Source organism: Primulina huaijiensis, chromosome 1 (assembly GCF_012295235.1).
Source record: "Primulina huaijiensis isolate GDHJ02 chromosome 1, ASM1229523v2, whole genome shotgun sequence".
NCBI lineage: Eukaryota > Viridiplantae > Streptophyta > Magnoliopsida > Lamiales > Gesneriaceae > Primulina > Primulina huaijiensis.
The window spans coordinates 17,614,075-17,641,580 of record NC_133306.1 but is presented as its reverse complement, the minus strand read 5'-3'; the positions used below and the strand labels follow the sequence as shown (position 1 = coordinate 17,641,580).

Sequence of the window (27,506 nt, the reverse complement as noted above, 5' to 3'; positions counted from 1 at the left end):
CTCGTACCTAGGAATTTCCAGTACAAGGTATACTGACTTTATGTCAATTTACATCAATGGGTGCTGACCTAAAACATTCTTTTTTATTTAATCTTTTTTATACTGGGATTGATTTAAATTGCTAGATGTTATTTAGGTAACAATAAATTATATATTTGTCATCTGAGTATCTCGTCATGAAAAAAAAACATATATGGATTCAATATACCGAGAATGTGTGCTCTTAGAGCCGAAAGTAATCCTGAATATGAAAGTTTGAGGTTCTATTAATTTGCAGTTACTATTATTGTTTATTGAAACCTTATCCATAGGCTTGGATTAAAGATTTGGAAAAATCTGGTGGATTCTTGAAATTGGAAGGATTGATAGAAAGAAGAAAGAATATCGAGCTTGCAGACTATCCAGAGACGACAGGAGCAAACCATAATGATATGATCCGAAGCCTCCCGGAAGGATATAATCGTCTTTTCACCCGTCCGTTTCGACTAGTATAACTAGAAGGTCAATCGATTTACGCAAACATTTGCGAACATAGTAGCCATCAGTCCAGAATACGAAATCTAACAAAGAGATTAACAAAAGTACCTTGATTTGCCAATGCGTTCCAAAGTTTGGTGCGAGAACAAAAATGACGAAAAAAAATTCACAGAAACTGATCTATCATGCTTGAAATATTCAATTTGACAACAAAAAATAAAAAGGAATTACAGAAAACAATATAAAAGTAAAATCATACTCCTTGCCCTATAAACCCGTCGAACCTGAAGATTTACACTGTAAACAAATGTATTTGCTAATGCTGAGGTAAAGCTGGTCTTTTTTCCAACATGTCGTAATGAAGAACAAAATTTTCCTGCAAAAGTTTATACAGTGAATTGTGTATTCAACTACAATAAGTAATTACTAATGGCACTTAAAAATGACTTGGGGATTTCGAAGATAAATTGATCGATTCATATATCAAATGGGTACACGATGTTGAAAAATGATGCACTGGAAAATCCCGATTGGTTTGGGCTGGGGCTTGTATGAGTTACATTAATAAACAAGATACTCTTTCAGTTTCAGTAACTGACTAAACAGAAGATTGTAACAGGAACAGAATCTCAAACCTTGCGAATTGTCTCCCACGTGTTTGGATCAAAACAAATATAAGAGCCCCTTTCACATGTGTTTGTCTTCACAAGAGGCTCCATATTAGTAACCCTCATGTACCAACAACGGTGCTCCCTGTGGTAGAACCAGCTTCTGTTATATCTGATTGCCAACATTAAAAGCAGAAGAATTAAAAAGTATAAAAAATAAATAAATAAAAGTTGCTAATTGCCAACATTAAAAGCAGAAGAAACAAGTAAGCAAACAAGAAATTGGTAAATTCATTGCATATAACATACAACTCATTAGCGGCATATAGTTGGGCTTCATCCTTTGGCATACTGCATAAATTCCACAAGAGATAACAAATGTCATATTTTATGTTACTGATAAAGAGATCAATTTTGGAGAACGAAAAGACTTGCCTATAAAAAATATAGAACAATGTGTCTAATTGGAACTTTGAGAAGTACACTTGCTGCAGCCAACCCAAAAAAATTTCAGCAAGGCGAAAATTATAGAAGTAAAGCGGATAGAAAATAGGATATTAGGAAAACTCACACTAAGAGGTGGCGGTTGTTTAGTATAGTAACATTGTGGCACAATGAACTCCGGATCTCCCTTGGCAGGCTCATCTGACCATGGGGAAGCAAACGTCTTGTAGAGATTTTCAGTGGAATTCAAGTTCAATCCTAGTGTAGTCAGGTCAATTCCAAGTGCAAGAGATGTCAAATCAGGGTCACTCATCCTTATCACATTTAACAAACCGTGCAAACCATAAAGGTCAGGAGCTGTCTGTGCAGCCTGCATTTGTTTCATTCCCTGTTCCCTATATTGTTGACTAACGGAAGGAATTTGCTGAAGTCGAAATAGAGATGGATTCTGATGCTGCTGATACTGCTGTAAAAGTTGGTCGTATGAACCTATGCCGGACACTGAACTTGGAGAATTCAGAGGTCTCAATCCTAAGCCTTGGGGTCCACCACTCTGGATCATATAAAATGACACATCATAATACATTTTATTGTACGAAAACATTAGCTGTAACAAAATAGCAAGAAAGGAGACAACAATATCATCTACAAACCTTCCTTCACAATCCACATATTATTAACTGATTGTTTGATATATCTGATAAAACAACTAATAGATAAGAAGCTCGTTATAAAATGCAATTTAATCAGCAAGCTGAAAAGGTAGAACGCAAAAAAAACTTCCATGCAGATATCCATTTATACGTGTCCTGTTATTTCTATGCTCCAAAGAAAAGTACTGGGAAAAAACTACAAAATGAGCTACATTGCTTGAGCAAATATTAACATCTCACACTTGGAAAACACATTTCAATAGATTATTGTGCTGGTTTATGTTTACGGTTGAATGTCAACTTAAGAGCCAGTGAGACCACCTGCGAATGATAATTGGAATTCGATGACGGGAAAATCTCAGAACTATGTAAATGGAGTAGATCCTGGTTATTCACATTTGAAAAAGGTCCACCAGTGCCGCTGGCTGAAGGAGTATGTTGTTGCTGCTGTGGCCGATGAGATGAAAATGTTGGCCCAAAATTGAAACCAGCGGATCGCCCAATCTGCATTTTGAAATGGATTGAGGAAGACTGAAGATGATTGTTAATCTAAATACACATCTATTAGCAAATTTCTCACAGAAAAATGTTGAGGTTGCATCATAGATACAGAACTATCATGAAGTTGTTCTTTCTGGTGCAGGTCCATTGAATAATCAGCATTGCCACCTGTGTAAAATCTAAAAAAATATTAAAAAAATTGCTAAAATCGGCCCAGAAGTTTTTTCAGGCATCCAACCGAAGTTTTAAAGGCTATACTATACTAATAGAAAAGGCCGACGACAGGTTATTAGTGAGAATCATTTTTTCTACAAGTAGCATAATATTGAGTATCAAAAGACGATGATACCCTCACAGTCCATCTGTTCTATCTGGAAAACAAAATAGGAGGGCGTCCATTATAACTGTGTCAAACGGATAACCATTTCAAATGGCCAATATAAAGAATCATAAATGCCATTGAGATTAAATGAACAAAAAACATGACAAAAGATACCCCGAACAAACTATATCTGAAACATCTAAATTAAAAGTTAATGGGTATGCTCAAAAAGGATAACCAGTTCAATTATGCAGATGAACGAAACAGAACACAGCCTGTGAAATGTTGATGGTCGAACAAATTGGAAGAGCAGAACTGCTGAAACTTTAAGACATATTTGTGCGAGAGTTTAGATTACACTCAACCCATCTAGCAAATTATACTATATAAAAGTGTGCAGAGGATATATTGGCCAAAACGTTGAATTTGAAAATCACGACAAGATGTACATTGCTTCCAATTACCAAAAAAAACAAATTTAAAAAGAAACACCAGCAATGACAAGCAACAATCAAAGCCTCGTCAAAAGTTTTCTACAAGATCAACATATTCTAATTCAAAGACATTTCCATATATATGTTGTTTTATAAAGCCAATTCTTGTTTAAGCAAAAGAGAAAAATATAAACTTCGAGAATGTGAAAAGAAAAAATGCTAAATGATACACATTTGTAACTGGGTAAACAAATTTCAAGTTCTTCAACACCAAAAGACAAGTTGGAAGATTGCAGTGGTATTCCTACCTAAAGTCGGAAGAATCCAAGAAGGATAGCAGAGATCTCTGACTAAATGAGTTAAAGACCAATTGCAGAAGAATAAACAAACTAAAAACCCAACGACAATATAAAAGTTTCATCTCTTCTCATTGCCTATTCTTCTTACTTGTCTAACTTGTTTGAGGACAACTACGCATGAAATGGATCAGCTTTTCTTTGATAAGATTGACGTAAACATATGTAGGCACCTTTATATCCAGGCAACGCTGGAAAATCTTCATTTTGAATGCTGAACTCTTGATTTTGTTGAACAATAGGGCCAAGGCCTTGTTTCCGCAGGGAACCTGAAAGATGGGATTATATTGCATCTTACAGCAGAAACACATCAGCAAAAAAAAGTTTTACATAAAATAAATCTATCTACTCAGTTACCAAGTTGTCCTTGAGGACCTCCAGAAGAACTAGGGCGACTAGTCAGTTGAGGGAAATCATTGATATCAAAAGAGACACCATCATGGGTATTCACATCATTCAAGATACCCATACTATTTAGATTATTGACAGCTTGAACGAGGTTTTGAGATAAGGGACCACCAGCACTAGGATAGGAATTTCCTAACATGGATAGCACCTGTGGGGAACCTGAACACCCAAACTGTCAGAATTGCAGTCCTTAAGCAAGTAACTTTATACTCCCACCTAAAATAAACATAATCAAGATTGATTTATTCAAAATATATACATTAAAAGTTATGCACATACACAAAATGTCGCAGAGTATGAGGAACTGTTGAAAGAAAACAACATATATATACATTAAAAAGTTATACAGCAACAAGCGATTTCTGCTGTTACTAAAACTATAACTGATAGTAATATTGAATTTCAAATATTTTAAGTCGTACAATCGTTCAAACGACATGTTTCGACATTGTGCCAATTACACAAGACATGAAGAACAATTGTTGATTAAAAACACATACGCTCACAGATAACTATTCCAGTTTCCACGTCTTGATAATAAAAAATGGAACAAATATGACTCCAAGTGCATGTTGCGATGTAAAAATTATCATTGATAACATAATACAATTTAACACGACATTTCAATCATAGTGCCATGTCAGGGGCTATGCATGACAACAATGACAATTTTTACTCGTCAAAAGATTGAATACTAAAGGGTGAATTCGGTTTGTGGTATAGATGTTGGATTGCTAAGTATTCACTTTATATCTTGTATTAGGTCGACTGTAGCTCACCAAGCTTGCATTGCGGACACAATTTGTTGATAAATTGTCACATTATCGACATGGGAACTCTTGTCAAAAATTACAGTCTTCTTGATAAGCCATGTTGTTTGCCTAAATATCCCTTTACTAAAAGTATAGCAACACAAGCTCCACTAAGCCATATAAATTCACCAACACAACAGTTGAAACCAGCCCTCCTACATTTACACCATCACCATCGTAGTCGAAGGTTGATTGGCAATGCAAAATGATGAAGAGGAAATGAAAGGTGGTTCAAAACTCTAATGGTTTCCAAGTGGATCGTGGAGGAGAGTATGGTCGCAGGTCATAATGGTGGCTAGTGGCAACAATTCCGGTGACTGGCAAATGGCAATAATATATGGCTCCTCCGCAAACAGGACAAACCAAAAATTCATTAATTGTAAAGTAGTCATTTGAAAAGGGTGATACAACTTTGTCGAGGGTGTAGAAAAGGATGAAAGAAGAAAGAGAAAAAAAGACAAAAAATTAGAAATATGGTTGAAACACTGTCTTTTAAGGTCTAGCAAACACTTCATTACAATTTCATTTTTATCACACCTGATCAAAATGGCAAAACATAAATTTTATGACAACGGACTCTAATCATATCAGTCCAATGCATAGTTATTTGGGACGCAAGGTGCATAAAAACATTAAGGTATCTTGGGGCCTGAGGAGCAAGGAGAAGCGCACGATTTATCGAAGTAAAGCAAATTTGGCATAAATTAAAAAAATCCACATATGTAGTGATTATCAATCATCCCGAATTCATTAATGTCTCATCAATGCACAGTATACTAAGGAATAAAACTTCAGTAAGGGTTGGCGGCTGCCTGATTGAAATCGGTAATAAGGGCGAAATCAAACCTGTTTTTTTGCACTTAGTATTTCTTATTTTATGTTCCAGTGTAATAGTGTAATTAGAGTCTGAAGTTTAAGGGAGACTGTGGGAGATCAAGAGTCTACATGTAACATACGAATAAATGCACGCAAGTTTTCCTGGTTATTAAATAGTTATGGGCTTTAGTAATTGGGCCTCAAAATTGGTTAGGCTTGGCCTTATTAATTGTGTAACGCCTTATACATTCATAAGGCGCGCTTTTCTACGCCTCACATAGGCCTTGCGCCTTAGCCTTTAAGTGCTTGTCTTAAGCCATGTGTTTGGAAGGTTACACAGGTGAATGAGGTGCGCCTGGGCTGTGCCTAACACCTAGGTGTAGCCAGGCGCTCGCTTTTAACAACTACGGTCCAATGAACAAATTAAAACCGATAATTTCACATGGATTGTAATCCAAAATACTAATGTCTTTGAGTTAATTAATGAATAAATTATACTTCTGCTATTCATGTCAGAGTATTGAATCAAAATTCGTGAGTTGATTAATGAATAAATGAATTTCTACTATTCATGTCACAATATTGAAGCAAAATTAGGATCCAATAACCAAGCCAATCATATCTTAGATTTAATAAATTCTTTTTAACTTACACTAAATGTGTAGTACCGAAACAACCAATATGCGTATATATGTGCATAATTTCTATTATTTAATTTTAAATGGTTATTATTTTAAGAAATTGTTGATTTAATTGCATTTAAATCATTTACGTTATTTTGAAGGATTTTAAATCGCGTATTTTAAATTTTAGCTTTTTAGATATATACGCGGGACCGGACCGGAGATAGGAAATCGGAGATAAATTTTATGATCCAAAAATATTCCTAAATTTATTTCGAGCTAAGAAATAATTTATTTTGTTGAAATCAAGTGGATTTAAGTCTACTTTAATTAATTAATCACCAATTTAATTATAGGCTTCTTAATTCATCTAGATTGTGCTTAATTAACTTTTAATCAATCTTATCTAACATAGGATTCTACTTAGCAAAACTTAAATAAAATCTTACACTAATTGAGAAGACAAGTCTCGGTCATCTCCACTCCACACAATTCCAATGAATACCATTTAACTCTCAACAACAAGAAAACAAAGGCCAACCAATCAACATGCACGTTTTTCCCCCCAACTTGGCATCATTTATCCCCCATGCACACCTTATTTGACCACAAGCCTTCACCATCTTCTTCACTTCCCCTAGAACGAAATATTAGAGAATTAGAAGCTCCCATTCTTGGCCAAGACAACAACAATAGCAAGGTGTCTTCATTTTCGTTGTCGTGTCTCCCGATCCGACGTATTGTGTTGTTTATTGTAAAAACAACTTAAGACATGTCTATATTATTTCTTTGCTCTTCAATCAAGTTATATATCTATTTTTAAACCATTACATGTGCTTGATCCATGACAAAACCGAAATCATGTCAAGAACATTAGAAAAAAATCTGTGCAGAATGTTTTCTCGGCCACCTTCATGCTTCACGGTTGTTGTTGGTTTTGTGATTTCAGGGGTTGGCTCGGTTCCAAGCACTCAAGGCTGCATCTAGACATGTACTAGGGCATGTTAGGGTCATGTTAGTCCATTGGTTCCAGCCCCTACACGCTGGAGGAAGAGATTTGACAGCAACTTCCCATAGCTGCCATTTCGAGTCTCAATTTCTGATTCTTGTTTGTCTAAGGCAAGGGTTCGGTTCTTGGTTGGCCTAGGGCCTATAACCATGGTTTGAACACTTCCTTAGCATGTCTAGGACGTGACCAAGATGACCTTTCATGGCTTGGTTCATGGTCCCATCGGTTTTAAAAATAAAACAAGAACAGCGCCCCATAGGTATTCATTTTTCTGATTTTGGTCGTGTGTGTTGAGTTTCGAATTTATGGTGTCATGTGGGTTGTGGTTGGCTTCTAGCCCTTAGCCATGACTCATACAACACCTTAGCATGTCTAGCATTGACCATGGTTAACCTCATAATCATTGGATCCTTCATTTGACAGCAAAACAAGCAAGACACCCCACGCGTGTGAGGTGTGTTCTCGGGTGGAGCTTGTGAGTGGTTTCGGGTGTTACTTGGATCATGGCTGGCCAAGGGCCTGTAGCCATGGCTAGGACCCTTCCCTAGCAAGCATAGGACGTGGTCAAGTCGGCCTTAAGTGGCTTGAGCCACGTCCCAAGTCAGTTGGACAGCAACAACGCAAGCCCCGTCGATTTTAGTTTTTCTGAACTTTGTTTGTGTGTGTGAAGCTTCGGATTCTTGGTTTGTGGTGGATCTTGGTTGGCTTCTAGCCCTTAGCCATGGTTCACACAATCCCTCATGATGTTTATATCATGTCTTGGTTGTTCATATGGCCACTGGAATGATACATGACAGCAAGAACAAGCAACACTCCCCACGGTACAGCATATGTGTTCTCGAGTGGAACTTCAGATTTGTCGTAGGTGTGGGGGGGGGGTGGGGTTGGGGGGGGGGGCGGGGGGGGGGTTCAAATCACACCTTAGGGTGTTGGTAAGAGGCTCTGGTCGGTGGTTCAAGCCCCAATGGCCAATAGTCTCGAAAACGAAGCAAGGAAGCGCAACAGCTGCTGTTGTAATTTCCTGGACAGAAACTGTGCCTTCGGTTCAGAGGTGTGTTTCGAGCTCTTGGTTGGCTTTTAGCCTATCGCCTTGGACTGGACAGTACCTTATTGAGTTAGGAAGGTCATGTTTTTGGCCGTTCGTGATTTGGTTAAGTTTAGAAGTCGTACGAGAATTTACGGTGCAATGTGCCAAAGTGACTCTCGAAAGAGCGTTTCATGATTTTGGCCTCCATGCACAATTTTCGTGTATTACAGCCCTTGGTATATATTTTCCAGTATTTTAGATGTATTTTAATCATGACTAAACGATGGTTCGATGTTGGTTCGGGTTGGTACGAAGTCATGGTTAGATACTAAGTTTGTTGGGCGTAATTGACTCGTTTTTAGTTCGAATATGAAGTGTTGGTCAAGTTGAGATTATTTGCATGTGTCTCATGTTTGAATTAGGTCGCAGTGAGCCTGGGAACGATCCAACTCATTTGGTAAATTAAAACAGGATAATAATTATATTACGTGCATAAAAAAAAAAATAGAAAATGTTTATTTTTGAGATATATGCGATATGTCTTGTGGCCACCTTACGCTTATGGGATTGCTTCACCCGGTGACTTACGACCGGTTTACGATTATGTATGGTACGGATATCCAGTCCAAAGGCTGTGATGATCTCTACCGCCCAGTATACTGTGGTTTAGTCTGATCAGACGTGCATGTTATGTTATGGGCCACTTGCGTAGAACATTATATCTAAAGAAAAATTACGATATGATATGTTATGACAGGGCTCTATCGAGCAACTCTCTTATGTACGATTTTTCAGTTATGACCGTATTTATAATTACTCATGACACGATTTTCACGTTACGCTTTACGATACGATATTTTTACGTTGCATGCGATTTTATTATATATTTACTTGTTATTCACGATATATGCATGCTGGGTCTTTAGACTCACTAGACTTGATTGATGTAGGTACTGACGATGCAGAGGCTGAGGGCGGGGACCAGTGAGTTAGCTCGGATCGGCGGAAGTACGAACCCGAGGACCTTACGTTTATTTATTCAGTTTTATGTTCAAACTCTTGTTATAACTTTATATATAATTTAAGTTATTGTTTAAAACATTATTCAGTTTCCGCTGCTATGTTTATGTTAAACCGTTGGGTTATTTTACGAAAGTTTTTATACGTTGCAATTTTATTTATTTAAAAAGAGAAAAATTTTAATAATTCCGCAAAATTATGAATATGAATTACGGGCCCTCACAGTTGGTGTCAGAGCGATGTTTCTTGTAAAGGGTTGTACTTACTACTGATCTCGAGAAGCTCACGAAGTCACGTCCTCAGTCTGTAAGTCCTAATTTCACGTATCACATTTTTTTTTTAGCATGAAAGTTTACCAGCATGTTCTCATGAAATATTTTATCAGCATATTCTCATGAAAAATATTGTTATGTTAAGATTATGTTTTAGCAAATATATATTTAAATTTCAAGAAAATAGTAGAAATATTGCATGTTGGTTACGTAAGGATTTTACATGGTACAGTATGCCTCCTAGGCGAGTTATTGACCGCCCGAGGGGTGCTGAAAGCGAGGCTGATGAGACTCAGAACCGTTATGAGGATAGAGGTCCACCGCCACCTCCTCCACCACCTGATATGCATACCCAGATGATGGCGGGTATGACTCAGTTCTTCGCACAGTTCGCGGGGAACAATGCTGCAGCGGTGGCTAGGCCGCCTAGACCCGAGGCTATTTGTGAGCGGTTCATGAGGATGAACCCGAAGGAGTTCACTGGGACGTCTGATCCCATGGTGGCTGAGGGATGGATTAAGTCCCTAGAGGTTACTTTCAGATTTATGGAGCTTGAGGATATTGACAGGGTCCGCTGTGCGACATATCTTTTTGGAGGAGACGCCCGTCTATGGTGGGAGGGCGCATCTGTAGCTCTGGATCTAGCTACTCTCAGTTGGACGCGCTTTAGAGAGGTGTTCTTCTCTAAGTATTTTACTGATGACGTGCGTTCGAGGTTGACCAGGGAGTTTATGACCCTGAGACAGGGTGACATGACTGTTACGGAGTTTATCCGGAAGTTCGAGAGGAGTTGTCACTTTGTACCCCTGATCGCGAACGACGAAGGTGCCAGACTTAGGCACTTCATGGATGGATTGCGGCCGATCTTGCGTCGTGATGTTAGGGTTGTTGGCCCTACGACATATGAGGTCGCTGTCTCTAGAGCTCTTATTGCAGAGCAGGATCAGAGAGATATCGAGAATGACCGCCAGGGTAAGCGGCCATTTCAGGCGCCCCACCGCCCTCTTCAGCAGCATAAGAGGCCTTTCCATGGCCCATCGAGGAGCAGAGAGCAGCAGCAGCAGCAGTAGCAGTAGGGACGTGTGGTCCCGAGGAGGCAGGAGTACCCGGTCTGTGCCAGGTGCACACGCCGTCATACCGGAACTTGCATGTATGGCTCTGGGAAGTGTTTCAAGTGTGGCGGTACAGGCCATTTGCTAAAGGATTGTCCTCAGGGGACATTGCCTACTCAGGGCAGAGTGTTTGCACTCCATGCAGCGGAGGCGAACCCAGGGACTATGCTCTTGGCAGGTATCTTAAATCTTTAAGTTTTTATTTGGGAAAATTTTAGCATATTTAATTCAGCATTTTGGGATTAATTGCTTTGAATTATTGGGTTATAAGATTTGAACTTAGAAATTGTGATAAGATTGCATGTTCTATTCGGGTCGTTTTGGGAATCTAAGTTAGAAGAACTTTGACCTTTACATGTCTATAGGATTAATTTTGGTAAATTATTGGATTTAGATAGATGTTCCAACATTTCAGGAAGAACATTTATAGGCGGAGCTTCTACGAACGCCTTGATTGATTCAGGGGCCACTCATTCGTTCATATCTGAGACCTTTGCGAATTCCATCGAGGTCAAGACGATTTGATTGGATGTGGCGTATTCTGTGGTTATTCCATCTGGCGAGGAGGTGGCAGCGACTAGCGTAGTACGAGACATAGACCTCGAGCTTCATGGAAATCTTGTCTATGCGGATTTGATCGTGCTGCCAATGCCAGAGTTCGATATTATCCTTGGGATGGATTGGCTGCACAAGAACAGAGTACTCATTGATTTCAGCGGAGATATGTTCTAGTCCGACCGCTTGGAAGGGAGCAGTTCCTATTTGAGCCTGACCGGTACTTTAATTTGCCTATCATGATATCTTGTATTCAGGCTAGGAAGCTCATGCATAGGGGTTGTCGAGCATTCATTGCGACCATTATATCTGTTCCCGAAGTCTCCAGCCAGTCAGTTGCAGATGTCCCAGTTGTCAGGGACTTTTCAGACGTTTTTCCCGATGACGTCTCTGGTAGACCACCGGTACGAGAGGTAGAGTTTTCGATCGATCTTATGCCAGGTATCGCGCCTATCTCTAAGACGCCATACAGATTAGCACCGTCAGAGATGGTTGAGCTCAAGAAACAGATTCAGGAGCTTCTTGACAAGGAGTTTATTCGCCCAAGTTTCTCTCCATGGGCCGCGCCTGTCTTATTCGTGAAGAAGAAAGACGGATCTATGAGGCTTTGCATTGACTACCGAGAGTTGAACAGGGTTACAGTGAGGAATAAATACCCACTTCCGAGGATCGAGGATTTGTTTGATCAGTTGCAGGGAGCCTCAGTATTCTCCAAGATAGATCTGCGTTCCGGATATCACCAGTTGAGGGTGGAAGACGCCGATACTTTTAAGACTGCTTTTAGGACTCGTTATGGGCACTTCGAGTTCCTTGTGATGCCGTTCGGTCTGACAAATGCACCAGCAATCTTCATGGATAACATGAATCGTGTATTTCGGCCGTATCTTGATCAGTTCGTCATTGTATTCATAGACGACATTCTCGTCTACTCAGAGTCAAGAGGATCACAACAGGCATCTGACCGCAATATTGCAGACGTTGCAGAGGCACAAGCTATTCGCTAAGTTCAGCAAGTGCGAGTTCTGGTTAGAGAAAGTGGCGTTCCTAGGCCACATCATATCTAGCAGTGGCATTGAGGTAGACCCAGCGAAGGTTGCGACAGTCAGAGATTGGGAGGTTCCGCAGAGTGCATCAGAGATCCGTAGTTTCCTTGGTCTAGCGGGATACTATCAGAAGTTTATTCAGGGTTTCTCCTCTATCGCAGTTCCACTCACGTCATTGACTAAGAAGAATGGTAAGTACGTGTGGAGCGATGAGTGCCAGAAGAGCTTCGATTCTTTGAAGCAAGCTCTTATTTCAGCGCCGATCTTGGCCATGCCTTCAGGTCCCGGAGATTTTGTATTGTATACCGATGCTTCGAAGCTCGGTCTAGGCGCAGTGTTGATGCAGCATGGAAAAGTAATAGCGTATGTTTCTCGTCAGTTGAAGATCCACGAGAAGAACTACCCTACTCATGATCTTGAGTTAGCTGCTGTAGTATTTGCTTTGAAGATTTGGAGGCATTATCTATACGGAGAGAAGTGTCAGATCTTTACCGACCACAAGAGCCTCAAGTACTTCTTCACGCAGAAAGAGTTGAATATGCGTCAGAGGCGTTGGTTGGAGTTAGTCAAGGATTATGACTGTGACATTAGCTACCATCCTGGTAAAGCTAATGTAGTAGCGGATGCTTTGAGCCGGAAAGTCATAGTGATGGCTCATTTGACAGTTCAGAGGCCTCTTCAGAGTGAGATTCAAAGATTTGATCTAGAGATTTATACTCGAGGTAGAGTTCCCCGTCTATCTACCTTGATGATTAAGTCTTCTTTATTAGACCGTATTCGCAGCGGTCAGTCATCTGATGAGCAGTTGGCGAAGTGGAGGCAGAGAGATGAGACGAAGGGCAGTGCTTTGTACACAGTGAGTGATGGCATTGTTCGTTATTGAGATAGGATATGGGTTCCTAGCAGCGATTCTATTCGAGCAGACATATTAGCTGAGGCCCACATGTCCCCGTACTCTATTCATCCTGGGAGTACGAAGATGTACAAGGATCTGCAGATGTTATATTGGTGGCCCGGTATGAAGAGAGAGATTAGGAGATTCGTATCCGAGTGTTTGACTTGTCAGCTTGTGAAAGCTGAACATCAGAGACCAGCCGGCTTATTCAAGCCACTTCCCATTCCCGAGTGGAAGTGGGAGAACATTAACATGGATTTCGTGGTTGGTTTACCGAAGTCGGCTAGAGGTTAAAATGCTATATGGGTGATTGTTGATCGTCTTACCAAGTCAGTTCATTTCTTGCCTATTAAGACGACTTTCTCCATGATTCAGTATGCCGAGTTATATATCCGTGAGATAGTCCGATTGCACGGTATCCCAGTCTCTATTGTTTCTGACAGAGATCCGAGATTCACTTCCTCATTTTGGAAGAGTCTGGATTCAGAGATAGGAACGAAGTTGTTGTTTAGCACAGCTTTTCACCCTCAGACAGATGGTCAATCAGAGAGAGTTATTCAGATCTTGGAGGATCTTCTCCGTGCTTGTGTCATCGATTTCTTAGGGAGCTGGGAATCGAAGTTGCCATTACTGGAGTTTACCTATAACAACAGCTTTCAGTCGTCTATAGGTATGGCTCCTTATGAAGCACTGTACGGAAGGAAATGCAGATCGCCTATTCATTGGGATGAAGTAGGTGAGAGATCAGAGTTGGGTCCGGAGATTGTTCAACAGGCAGCCGATACAGTAGTCAAGATCCGTGACAGGATAAGGACTGCTCAGAGTCGACAGAAGAGTTATGCCGACCGGAGGAGGAGAGATCTAGAGTTTGCCGTTGGCGACCATGTTTTCGTGAAGATAGCACCGATGAAGGGTGTCATGAGATTCGGAAAGAAGGGGAAGCTTAGTCCGAGGTTCATCGGACCATTTGAGATCCTCGACAGAGTTGGGACATTAGCATATCGTGTTGCTCTTCCGCCGAATCTGGCCGGAGTACACAATGTGTTCCATGTGTCGATGTTGAGGAAATATTTAGCGAACCCTTCTCATGTGTTGAATTTTGAGTCGTTGCAGTTTTCTCCGAACTTGTCTTATGAAGAGAGACCAGTGCAGATCTTAGACCGTAAGGAGAAGAAGCTTCGAAACAAGGTGATCAAATCAGTGAAGGTCAAGTGGCTTAATCATTCCGATGAGGAAGCTACTTGGGAGTCAGAGTCAGAGATGCGGAGTCGCTTTCCAGATTTATTCGGTGATTTCTAATTTCGAGGACGAAATTTTATTTAAGGGGGGAGTGTTGTAGTACCGAAACAACCAATATGTGTATATATGTGCATAATTTCTATTATTTAATTTTAAATGGTTATTATTTTAAGATATTGTTGATTTAATTGCATTTAAATCATTTACGTTATTTTTAAGGATTTTAAATCGCGTATTTCAAATTTTAGCTTTTTAGATATATACGCGGGACAGGACAGGAGATAGGAAATCGGAGATCAATTTTATGATCCAAAAATATTCCTAAATTTATTTCGAGCTAAGAAATAATTTATTTTGTTGAAATCAAGTGGATTTAAGTCTACTTTAATTAATTAATCACCAATTTAATTATAGGCTTCTTAATTCATCTAGATTGTGCTTAATTAACTCTTAATCAACCTTATCTAACATAGGATTCTACTTAGCAAAACTTAAATAAAATCTTACACTAATTGAGAAGACAAGTCTCGGTCATCTCCACTCCACACAATTCCAATGAATACCATTTAACTCTCAACAAGAAGAAAACAAAGGTCAACCAATCAACATGCATGTTTTTCCCCCCAACTTGGCATCATTTACTCCCCCATGCACACCTTATTTGACCACAAGCCTTCACCATCTTCTTCACTTCCCCTAGAACGAAATATTAGGGAATTAGAAGCTCCCATTCTTGGCCAAGACAACAACAATAGCAAGGTGTCTTCATTTTCGTTGTCGTGTCTCCCGATCCGACGTATTGTGTTGTTTATTGTAAAAACAACTTAAGACATGTCTATATTATTTCTTTGCTCTTCAATCAAGTTATATATCTATTTTTAAACCATTACATGTGCTTGATCCATGACAAAACCGAAATCATGTCAAGAACATTAGAAAAAAATCTGTGCAGAATGTTTTCTCGGCCACCTTCATGCTTCACGGTTGTTGTTGGTTTTGTGATTTCAGGGGTTGGCTCGGTTCCAAGCACTCAAGGCTGCATCTAGACATGTACTAGGGCATGTTAGGGTCATGTTAGTCCATTGGTTCCAGCCCCTACACGCTGGAGGAAGAGATTTGATAGCAACTTCCCATAGCTGCCATTTCGAGTCTCAATTTCTGATTCTTGTTTGTCTAAGGCAAGGGTTCGGTTCTTGGTTGGCCTAGGGCCTATAACCATGGTTTGAACACTTCCTTAGCATGTCTAGGACGTGACCAAGATGACCTTTCATGGCTTGGTTCATGGTCCCATCGGTTTTAAAAATAAAACAAGAACAGCGCCCCATAGGTATTCATTTTTCTGATTTTGGTTGTGTGTGTTGAGTTTCGAATTTATGGTGTCATGTGGGTTGTGATTGGCTTCTAGCCCTTAGCCATGACTCATACAACACCTTAGCATGTCTAGCATTGACAATGGTTAACCTCATAACCATTGGATCCTTCATTTGACAGCAAAACAAGCAAGACACCCCACGCGTGTGAGGTGTGTTCTCGGGTGGAGCTTGTGAGTGGTTTCGGGTGTTACTTGGATCATGGCTGGCCAAGGGCCTGTAGCCATGGCTAGGACCCTTCCCTAGCAAGCATAGTACGTGGTCAAGTCGGCCTTAAGTGGCTTGAGCCACGTCCCAAGTCAGTTGGACAGCAACAACGCAAGCCCCTTCGATTTTAGTTTTTCTGAATTTTGTTTGTGTGTGTGAAGCTTCGGCTTCTTGGTTTGTGGTGGATCTTGGTTGGCTTCTAGCCCTTAGCCATGGTTCACACAATACCTCATCATGTTTATATCATGCCTTGGTCGTTCATATGGCCACTGGAATGATACTTGACAGCACGAACAAGCAACACTCCCCACGGTACAGCATATGTGTTCTCGAGTGAAACTTCAGATTTGTCGTAGGTGTTGGTTTGGATTGTGGTTGGCCTAGGGCCCTTAGCCATGGTTCAAATCACACCTTAGGATGTTGGTAAGAGGCTCTGGTCGGTAGTTCAAGCCCCAATGGCCAATAGTCTCGAAAACGAAGCAAGGAAGCGCAACAGATGCTGCTGTAATTTCCTGGACAGAAACTGTGCCTTCGGTTCAGAGGTGTGTTTCGAGTTCTTGGTTGGCTTTTAGCCTATGGCCTTGGACTGGACAGTACCTTATTGAGTTAGGAAGGTCACGTTTTTGGTCGTTCGTGATTTGGTTAAGTTTAGAAGTCGTACGAGAATTTACGGTGCAATGTGCCAAAGTGACTCTCGAAAGAGCGTTTCATGATTTTGGCCTCCATGCACAATTTTCGTGTATTACAGCCCTTGGTATATATTTTCCAGTATTTTAGATGTATTTTAATCATGACTAAACGATGGTTCGATGTTGGTTCGGATTGGTACGGAGTCATGGTTAGATACTAAGTTTGTTGGGCGTAATTGTCTCGTTTTTAGTTCGAATATGAAGTGTTGGTCAAGTTGAGATTATTTGCATGTGTCTCATGTTAGAATTAGGTCGCAGTGAGCCTGGGAACGATCCAACTCATTTGGTAAATTAAAACAGGATAATAATTATATTACGTGCAAAAAAAAAAATAGAAAATATTTATTTTTGAGATATATGCGATATGTCTTGTGGCCACCTTACGCTTATGGGATTGCTTCACCCGGTGACTTACGACCGGTTTACGATTATGTATGGGTACGGATATCCAGTCCAAGGGCTGTGATGATCTTTACCGCCCAGTATACTGTGGTTTAGTCTGATCAGACGTGCATGTTATGTTATGGGCCACTTGCGTAGAACATTATCTCTAAAGAAAAATTACGATATGATATGTTATGACAGGGCTCTATCGAGCAACTCTTTTATGTACGATTTTTCAGTTATGCACGTATTTATAATTACTCATGACACGATTTTCACGTTACGCTTTACGATACGATATTTTTACGTTGCATGCGATTTTATGATATATTTACTTGTTATTCACGATATATGCATGCTGGGTCTTTAGACTCACTAGACTTGATTGATGTAGGTACTGACGATGCAGAGGCTGAGGGCGGGGACCAGTGAGTTAGCTCGGATCGGCGGTAGTACGAACCCGAGGACCTCACGTTTATTTATTCAGTTTTATGTTCAAACTCTTGTTATAACTTTATATATATTTTAAGTTATTGTTTAAAACATTATTCAGTTTCCGCTGCTATGTTTATGTTAAACCGTTGGGTTATTTTACGAAAGTTTTTATACGTTGCAATTTTATTTATTTAAAAAGAGAAAAATTTTAATAATTCCGCAAAATTATGAATACGAATTACGGGCCCTCACAGAATGGCTAGGGTAACATGGTATTAAAACATTAAACCATAAAACTGATAATTTCACATGGATTGTGAAAAATTTAAATGAGTTGAAGCAGCAACCAATAATGTTATCCAAAAGGCATTCCGATCTCAAACACTAAGGCACTAGTTACAGCACAGAGTTATGATTGGATTGAAAATGCATTGTGAAGTACCTTGCTGAAGCACACCACCCATCAATCTATTTTGTCCCTGCACATTTAGATTTCCAGAACCGCTGTTGGCAGTTAAATTTAGGCGAGAAGTAAGCCCAGGAACAGAGAGTCCTCCAGCTGAGCTAATATTTCTGCCCATGTTACCGCCACCAATTATGTTCCCCATGGAGCTTGTAATCCGTTGCCCTGCATTTCCCAGAGCAGGAGACACTCCCAAACCTATAACAGCAGTCCGATTCCCAATTGCAGCAGAGGTTGGGAGAATCCCAGGGATAGAACCTCCAACTCCGTTGGTGCTGCTACTATACCCCTGGTTGCCAACAACACTTATACCACCTCTATTTGGCAGCCCCGAATGGCCATGCACACTATTATGAGAAATCTGTAGATCAAAGACAACAAACAAGGAGTTCATCACAAGCCGTGTGTGTATAACTCGGTAAATAATCACATAATAGGTACGTGTCAGATGGCTCAAAATACCAATAAAATTTTCTAACTCTCTTTCTGCATGACATAATGATTTTTTTAACTCTCTCTCCTTTGAATATATTCTCAACTCCGTACTCACATCCTTTAGCATCAAGAATTCATATGCATAACGTAAAAGTGAAACCTCACCTGTGAAAGGGCAACCGGAAGGTTATTTGAAACAAACCGTTGACCAGAAAGGTTGCCAGCAGCTTGTTGCACCCCGGTTGAAGGAATGTTATTCAAGACTGTATTTCGTGATCCAAGTGAACCAGGTAAGTTAGGGACATTGAAGTTTCCATGAATGTTGTGCAATCCCTGAATATTTCCTGTAAAAGAGGGTTCGCTGCTATAGGAGAATTTTGGGAGTATAAAGAAGTGATCGTTGCGGCAAACAGCATACCACTGTTATGAAAAACAGGAGAGCCACCACCAGACTGTGTAGAGAAAGATGGAGAAAAAGAGCGTCCTGTGCTGTCGGAGAGATTTGAAGATGACCCATTAAGTGTCTGCAGTTACAGAGTAAAAGAATTTATAAATAATTGACTACATGATTGTGAGACCTCAACACAAAAAATTTTATGTAATAAATAACCCTCATCCATTTAAAGGTAAGTTTTTATATGATCAGTACAGTATTTACCCCCACTTCTTAGCATAGGAAAAAGAGGATTTAACTAAACTGGAACCTTGTCTCAGGATTCATATTGATTACAGCAACCCAGAAGTACAAGATAGTTGACGGATTTGGGAGAGTCAAAAGCATCCAAAACGTTTTACAGTTGCAATACATGGGGTTGATCCTTTGATTCAGGTAAATAAGTAAAAAACATGAGCGTTGAAATCTTCATTCCCATTCCCCCACAAAATACAACCAATGTATCTCAAAAAATGCTGCAGGGAGATAATCTCATCACCACATAAAAATCTCGAGCTGACATTTAAAAATATTATATCACTACTGTAGGAACTAATGACCTATGTAGACATGTCATAAATCCATGCAAATTAAATGATATGCCATGGTACTTTTGGTGTATCCCAGTATGTCACAGAAAGCAATATAAGAGATTCTCTCATAAGTCATATCCGAATATGCAAGTCCTTTCAGCAAATATATCATAATCCATTCAAAATGTAAAACAGACGTTTCAGAAACAAAAAGCTACCAACACAGCAAGATGCTTTTAGGGAACAGACTGCTGGACTATAGTTGAAACTTGAACTCATATCATAAGTGCTACAAAGTAATCATTCATTCTTGCCCATCTACAGCTTATTATCACCCATGAAACTCATTTATCATCGCACAAACAGAAAAATAAACATACTGCGGTTGGCACCATATTTCTCAACCATAATATATGAGCATACATCTTTTATATTATCTTTAGAAAAATGGTTATTTGAAAACAAAACTCGGAGTGAAAAATTTTAGAAAAATCAATGAAGGGAAAAGAGCATCAATAAATCATACGTGCATATTCACGTTATCAATTCATCAAGAAGGCATCACTATGTAAAGATCAGACATTTACTAGTTTGATTAGCCTTCAATCAAATAACAACAAATCAGATTGTTCAATCGAAATCGTCAATCTCAAATAGAACATGGAGAAGAATAATCACATTTAAAGATACCAGCAGTAGTGTTCAAAGTAAAAGAACACAAAAAAATAAAAATATATATATTCACGTTTCTAAAGATTATCATCATTTGTTGTGGATGAAGGATCATTACATTAGGTAACCCCGACATTTTGAGACTGTCAACAGGTCATGAAGATAATTTTCCCTTGCTAAGAAGCAGCTTTCTTTTTTCCTTTTAAGTAAGAAAGATTTCCAACGTGATTCGAGCCCGATTCCTCTTATATCACTGGACAGAGAGAGAGAGAGAGTAATTGAAGCAGCCATCAAAATAAGGAGCTGCAATTAAATCTATCATTGCAGAAAAAACACATAAAAGCTAGAATGTGCGATAGAATTTCAGAAATTGAATCAGAAAGAAAGACTCGTAATATCATGAACAGGACAGAGTAGAGATGAACCCCTGGGAGTTCTAGAGATCCTAGGCACAGTCGAACATAAACAATCAATTTAAAACAAAAACAGGTTCAAGAAAATTAAATTGGCATATAACATATGAAAAATAAAATAACATATAATAGAGAACACCAACACCTTTAAAGATAACACGGATAAAACGTTATATCTATCCACAAAGTATCCCTTTCTTGTCCTGTATTGGTATGCTTTGTTTATAAATGCAAAGGAAACGACTAGAATGCACAAGAAAACAAGTCCTACAATAACTGCTTCACTTAAGTCACAGAATTTTCACAAGTGATGAGATTCAGATCCTCGGTTTTCCTTAAGGATGCATTTGGAATCTTGGATTGAGGTATTTGAAACATGGATTTCAAGTACATGAATTCAAATCCATTTGATTAATATATAATCATATTAGATAAAAAAAAAAAATTTCAAGTCCACATTATATTAATTTAGGCAAATGTAATAGTAATAGAGATAGATATGAAATGCACCTAAAATAGGAGTTATTTCGAATCTAACATCCCAATCCATTCTTAAATCAAATTCCTCCATTCATATTAAATCCATCCATCCATCCAAACATAACCTAAACAAGTTGATAAATTCATAAATCTACAGAAGATGAGCTCTAGAGAAGTCAATAGAATTAAGACCCAACTGAAAAGGGACAACAGAGATCCTAGTTCACTAATTCCCCAAAAGATCCAACCAATAATTATCCTACGAGCTGCCGAGCTTCCATTCTAATATAACTCAACTGTGCCTCCCTGATAAGATAGTAAAATGATGGTCCAAAAATAATCGACCAGAATAGTTATGTGCCCAATGTATCACAATCAAAAAAATACCATGGCCAAAAATACTCCATTATAAGAAGGAACAAACACAGAAAATGTTTGTAGTGCTGGAAAAATGGAGAATCTGAAAATGCAGCTCCATGAAGACAACACAAAATTAAACTTCACATCCATGGACTCTCTCATTTTGCCAACTGCAAAGTAATCAGTAACAGTATCAACAAAATTTCGAGAAATAAAACAAAGAAGTCGATTTTTAATCTTAAAACACCATCAGTTATGGTAAATAAAAAGCCAAATTCAATCTCGAGAACAAACCATGTGCATGAAAACAAAGGAAAAAATCACCCGAATCTCAAGAACAAGCCTAGGTACAGCAAAAAAAATGGCATTATTCGTTAAGAACAGAAACCATGTATGCAACAATCCACTGGCCAAAAATGACAATAATAAACGATAAATTGAAACCTAGATAACAACGTATTTCCGAAGCTCAACAAGTCCACCTAGAAAACACAAGAACAAGTAAATAAACATAATCAAAGCATAAAAAAGAGGAAGTACACACTGACCTCGAATAGAATATAACTGAAAGCGATCTGCTAATTGCGATAGGTCTGAAAATTGGAGTGAGAGAGAATATGGGGAAAACAGAAACACAAATGAAATGGATCGCTATTACGAACGAAGCCAAACCCCTAAAGCACACAAGTGACTAAAACACGAGGAATAAAAGCGCATGTCAACGTTTGCGTCATCTCTTGGAAAAATATATATAATTATATTAATGCATGCAATATCTAAATAATTTTAAATAAATAATATAGAAAGTAAATTGCAATATCTAAATAATTTTAAATAAATAATATAGAAAGTAAATTATATATTTTTTATTTAGCTAAAATTTTGATTTATATATAAATATTTTTCTCATTAATAATTTTGAAAAAATAGTCAAATAAATAGTGTTTGTGATTTAAAAAAGTTAATATTTTATTTACGTAAAATTTTATTGAATATGATAGTTTAACAAATGTTTAACTAAAAATTAATTTAAATTTTCAAAATATATTTAATATGACAAAACCCGTCGAGATAACTAGCAATCAAACCGCGACATAACGTGTCAGATGCTTTTAATCAAACAAATCAGATTATTTAACAACAACAAAGAACAAGAGTAATAATAAAATTTTGAAAGTTAATCACTTTATATATCATTGAAACTATGAACAAAAATACAAAAAAAAATTTTATATTATCGTTGCCAAAAAAATATCCTCGTGAATCTGAAACATCTTTTCCTTTTATCTTTAAAATATTACTAATTATTTTTTTATAATCATAAATCATGAAATTCGAAACCCTCATTCAAAAATAAACTCAACATTTAAAACTTCAAAATCATAGCATAAAATCTCATAAAACGTCAACCGTAAAATCTTAAATCTATTTAAAATACTTCAACGACTAAACTTCAAACCAAAGCATAAAACTTTAAATAAATTATCCTCAAAATTTTTACTTTAAAACTTTAATTATAAATCTAGTAGTGCGGAAAATAAAAGTCTCTCGAGAGCGTGCTGTTGGACTCGATCTACTCAAGCTTCAACGCCTCTCTCAAAATCTTCCTCACATGCAACCATTCAAACCTAATGAGCCTAATGACTCAATATGTTTTATCTATACGTAGCAAATAATATCTATACAGGCACATGCAGTTTTAAAATATATCTTTTAATAAAATACGCTGATATAAAATCTCGTAAGCATATATCATTATCGTAGACCGTTTAAACCCATAATATCATTCTGTTTTCCTCTTTGTGAATCATTTTAGCATACAACATCATAAATCATTTCCTCATCATATACCATTTTGAGTGAAGTTTGATCCTTGAAAGTGACTATCCTTTATCATTTATCATTCATCATCTGGTTAATTGATCAGTCTATATACACCAAGTACCTGGGGCGGGGCGTTAGAAACTCTCGTCATTTGGCCGTGGCCAAATATGAAAATACGATCGTTGGGTTCCCTCTGAGACCTTCTCTCATAAAAAGGCTCCTTCTAGAGCATTTTCCCTCACGATATCCTAATTTTATCCTCTGTGTCTCAGTCAATTCACATCTTTCAAAATATTTTTCTCTTTCTTTTTATTTTTAAAATATTGTTTTCTTCCAAAAATCATAAAATAACATTTTTCAGGAAAAATCGTACAGCCTCATTTTACCCTTAGACCTCGAACTTCTCAATTTTAAATTTTTCTTACTTTTACTGACTCGAACCTATCCCGAACCATCATATAAACTTAAATTTGACTCTAATATTTTTCTTAGACGTAAACCCGAGCATCTAGATTTAATTACTTAATAGCTAAACCGTAAAATATTTTAAACCCGAATAAATTCAAAACTTAATATTTACTATCCAAATTTTAAAATTAGACTTTCCATCCCTAAACTACCCCCATGAACCACGAACCAGCCCCCGTGTATCACGTTCGAGCCTATTCTCTTTCCCTAGCCAAAACCGAGCCTATTTCCTCCCTAAAACCGTTCGCATCACCCAAACCACAAGCCACCACCGAGCCACCCTGGACCAGACCTTGCCCAGACCTTCCTGAACCCTATCTGAACCAGCCCTGACCAGAGCACCATCCCCTAGCCATCCGCAGCCAGCGCGCGCGCGCACGCATGCACGAGGGCGCCTAGGGCTCGCGACTGTGCTCTCCTCCGAGTCATCCTATCCCTGCCGCCTAGGAACCCATCTAGGACCCTACCAGACCCTACTTGGCAGCCCTAACCGAGTCACGCCCCCAGCTGATCCCAAGCACGAATCCTTCTAGCTTCTGCCCAGCCTTCATCATGTCCTTATACAACCCTTTTTTCGTCCCTTAAATCTCTTGTATTAGTAGCGTGTCCTTTAGAACATATAACACGAGTCATACTTGCATGGAAACGTTAAAAACATTGAAAATGTTAGGATCGGTTTGGAGTGAAAGAGTGTTTAGAAGGGGAGGTTGAATAAACACTTGACAATTTTCACAGCTTCTTCGATTGATGAATCAGTTTAGTGATAAACTGAATTCTCGAATTTTATTGTCAATCTCAATAAGTTAACTTAATGAAAGTCCATAAATAACTAAAAGACAGATAGAATATAACAGATAAGAAAGAACACAAGATTTGTGGATGTTCGGAGATTTCAAATACTCCTACGTCACCCCTTCTCTCTCGAAGATAGGATATTCACTAAAAGACTTTGATCTATACAAAGAATTGTACAAACCCACTTCATTTTGGACTTAACACTGCCAAGACTGAAACTCTTAGTATCAATACAATTATCAGTACTCAACTGATGTGTAATTTTTTAGCACAATTGATCTTCTACGAGATCGGATAATACATCAATGAGTGTTTGTGCTTTAAGCTCAAAGTATAGCTTGTAAGCTATGAATATGTATAATGAGTGTGAGATTTTGAGAGCTTTTAAACTTGAAAGAGTATATGCAGAGTTCTTGACTGTATTGCTTGATGACTTCGTAACTCTGTAACACTTGGTTGCAAAACTTGTAGTTCGGTTCACTCTGCTTCAGCTGATCTTCTTGGCTATTTATAGGCTTTGCTTTCAACGATAACAATGAATGCATTTTGAATCTTTATATCCGTTGCCAAGACACGTCAACATTCTCCTGAAAATCATACACTGTAGCTTTTCTGAAATGCGGCATTCCCACTACACGTTGCAGTCTGCTCTTGTACAATTGTCGGTTGATATATACGTTTCTTAATTGATGACGTGTTAAACTGATTTATCAGTTGACATAGCCAATAGGATTAACTGATTGGTGTGTAACTGATCAGTCTTAACTGATCATTGTGTAAATGATCAGTATCAACTGATAGTTCAGTTGACTAATACAGTTCAGTTAACTTTACTTAGTTCAGTTGCCTTTTGATTATATACGCATTAATCTTCAGTTCGAGCAACTATCAATTTTACGAATCTTCAGTTCAGTTACTTTCATTCTTCTTGATCAGTTGTTCAATTTTTTCACGCTCAATTTGTCAAACTCCGAAATTAAGTTTCCAACAATTTTCTCCTTTTAGGTATTTGACAAAACTTAGAATTTATGAACTGATCATTCTGAACTCTTGTAGATAAAATAATATTTTATCGATAACTCTTTCAATGTACAGATTCGTACAAAGAATGAAAGAATAAAAGAATTTCTGAATAAAAGAATCTTCTACCAACTGATTGAAAATCTTGCCAAAGTTCTCAACTGAATATAGAGGCCATCTTCTAACTGATCTAGACTTCTTCATTTTTTTTCTCTTTTATCAGCTGATCCTTGATCAGTCGGTTGACTAGGTCTCTTCTTAGATAGCTTTTGTTGTTGTTCTTCTTCCTCTTCTCTTTTTTTGTCAAACCCATCAACCTTGCTGGATAAAGCACGGACTTCCGACGTGACATTGGATATTGCATTTATTAATTGTTCTTGCATCAGATCCATTCTCTTTGTCTGTACTGTTTCCAAAAATTCAATTCGATTTTTGAACATATCTTGAGTTTGGAAATGTGTTTGAATTGTCACTCGGTCTTTCTTAAACTGATCTAGTTGGAGAAATAAGGAAGTGATATCCTTTGTAACATGGTGTAGGTTCTTCATTGTATTCTCCTTCATAGAGTCAATCTTTAATGTGTGCAGCAGTTGGGTTGACTTGATATCAGAAATAAATGAAATCAAATTGTGGAGGTTGGACTGAATTTCTTCTATCATAGTATCAGTAGCCATTGGTATATGAGGAGACAGATCTTCAGATGTTTATGGTTCTTGCTCTTTGTCCGCTTCATTGAAAATGACCAAGGCCCTATTTGGTAATTCAGTCACAACTATAATCATTTCTGGAACAATTTCTGCAACTACCTCCTGTTGAGGTTCTTGAGGAGGAGTCGAACTCCGAACAACAGTTGAGCTGGTAGGCTCTTCAGTTGGTTTATCAGCTGACACTTCAGTTGACTCTTCAGTTTGCACTTCTTCAGTTGGTTCTGAGTGCAACTGAGCCACTTCAGTTTCATCTTGAACTTTTTGTTCAGTCGTGGCAGGCAACTGAACTTGTTCTAAAATTTCTGGTATTACAGCCTCTGAGGTTGGTTGTTTAGTTTTGCTCCTGTCTTCAATTGATTCTTCAGTTAAAACATTCAGCTGGATGTCAGCGGCAACTGGTTGTATCACTTCATCGACATTGGCTAGTGACAACTCAGCATCGGTATAGAGTTGAAGACCTGCTGCAGGAGAATATGGTTGAGCATCCTTTGAAGAAGGAACTGTTACTTGCTCAGTGTGTTCAGCAACTGCTTCCTGGGATGGCTCTGGCTGATGAGTTGATGTTTCAGCCTGCTCTTCTGAGGAAGAACTTTGGGAATTTGTTGAAACAGTCAATTGTTGACCCATTTCCCAATTTTTGATCCTCCTCTGCAATGATATAAGATCCATGTTCAACTGATCATAAACTGCTTTGTCATTGAATGCAGTTGGACTGGTAGGATCATAGTTCTTGTGTATCTGAGCTATGACTTGAGCTAGCTTCTTGGCATGCATCAGATCAAAGAAATAAGTTCTCCTTTCCAGTGCTTGAGCAATCGTGGCAGCTTTAACTACCATTAGGACTATTGTTTCCAAGGCGATGAATTTATTCAGAACTGATGTCTTTTGCAATCGCTTGGCAAATACTTCGGTCCTGAATCTGACCCATTCATTGTATGTTTTCAACTTCGATTCAGAGAACTCATTTACATCTTCCCATATTAAGTCAATATGAGTCTGAATCGGGTTGGTTGGTTAGGGCTCTTCAATCATCTTGTCATTACATTTATGGTCAGTTAGGGCATGAGAAATGCTCAGCCCTGAAACAGTTGCATCCACCTTCTCTCGTATCACCACTCCCTTTGGTCTTGCGTAAGGCAATGGAGTTATGACGGTGATGGTGATAGGTGGTGCTCTCACTTCAATTTATTTC

General features: G+C 38.4%; 1 protein-coding gene and 1 non-coding gene across 6 annotated transcripts; one reads left to right on the top strand and one right to left on the bottom strand.

The window, feature by feature from the left end:
* Positions 1-590: 590 nt before the first annotated feature.
* Positions 591-22,190, bottom strand: LOC140982141 (probable NOT transcription complex subunit VIP2). Of its 5 annotated transcripts, XM_073448566.1 has the most exons (15): positions 22,049-22,180; positions 21,528-21,670; positions 20,366-20,500; positions 19,028-19,133; positions 18,775-18,953; positions 18,154-18,535; positions 4,153-4,362; positions 3,969-4,064; positions 2,763-2,851; positions 2,504-2,686; positions 1,657-2,082; positions 1,521-1,573; positions 1,395-1,436; positions 1,113-1,257; positions 591-853 (listed from the first exon to the last, which is right to left on the bottom strand). In XM_073448566.1, the coding sequence occupies exons 3-15, from the start codon at positions 20,381-20,383 to the stop codon at positions 794-796; spliced, it is 1,989 nt and encodes a 662-aa protein (XP_073304667.1). In that variant the 5' UTR covers positions 20,384-20,500; positions 21,528-21,670; positions 22,049-22,180; the 3' UTR covers positions 591-793. The 5 variants fall into 5 exon arrangements, with proteins under 5 accessions (XP_073304667.1, XP_073304661.1, XP_073304681.1 ...); XM_073448560.1 differs by lacking the exon at positions 21,528-21,670 and having other exon boundaries at positions 22,049-22,190; XM_073448580.1 differs by lacking the exon at positions 21,528-21,670 and having other exon boundaries at positions 20,366-20,489; positions 22,043-22,161.
* LOC140991262 (small nucleolar RNA snoR35) lies at positions 19,028-19,108 on the top strand. Its single transcript, XR_012177824.1, has one exon. It is a non-coding gene; the product is annotated as a small nucleolar RNA snoR35 (small nucleolar RNA).
* Positions 22,191-27,506: the final 5,316 nt, after the last annotated feature.

Bases quoted from the DNA above. Each gene is read 5' to 3' on its own strand.
- LOC140982141 (XM_073448560.1), bottom strand. The intron at 1,574-1,656 runs GTGAGTTTTCCT...GGTTGGCTGCAG, and splicing joins AACAACCGCCACCTCTTAGT to CAAGTGTACTTCTCAAAGTT. The intron at 1,258-1,394 runs GTATGTTATATG...GTTGGCAATCAG, and splicing joins CTATATGCCGCTAATGAGTT to ATATAACAGAAGCTGGTTCT.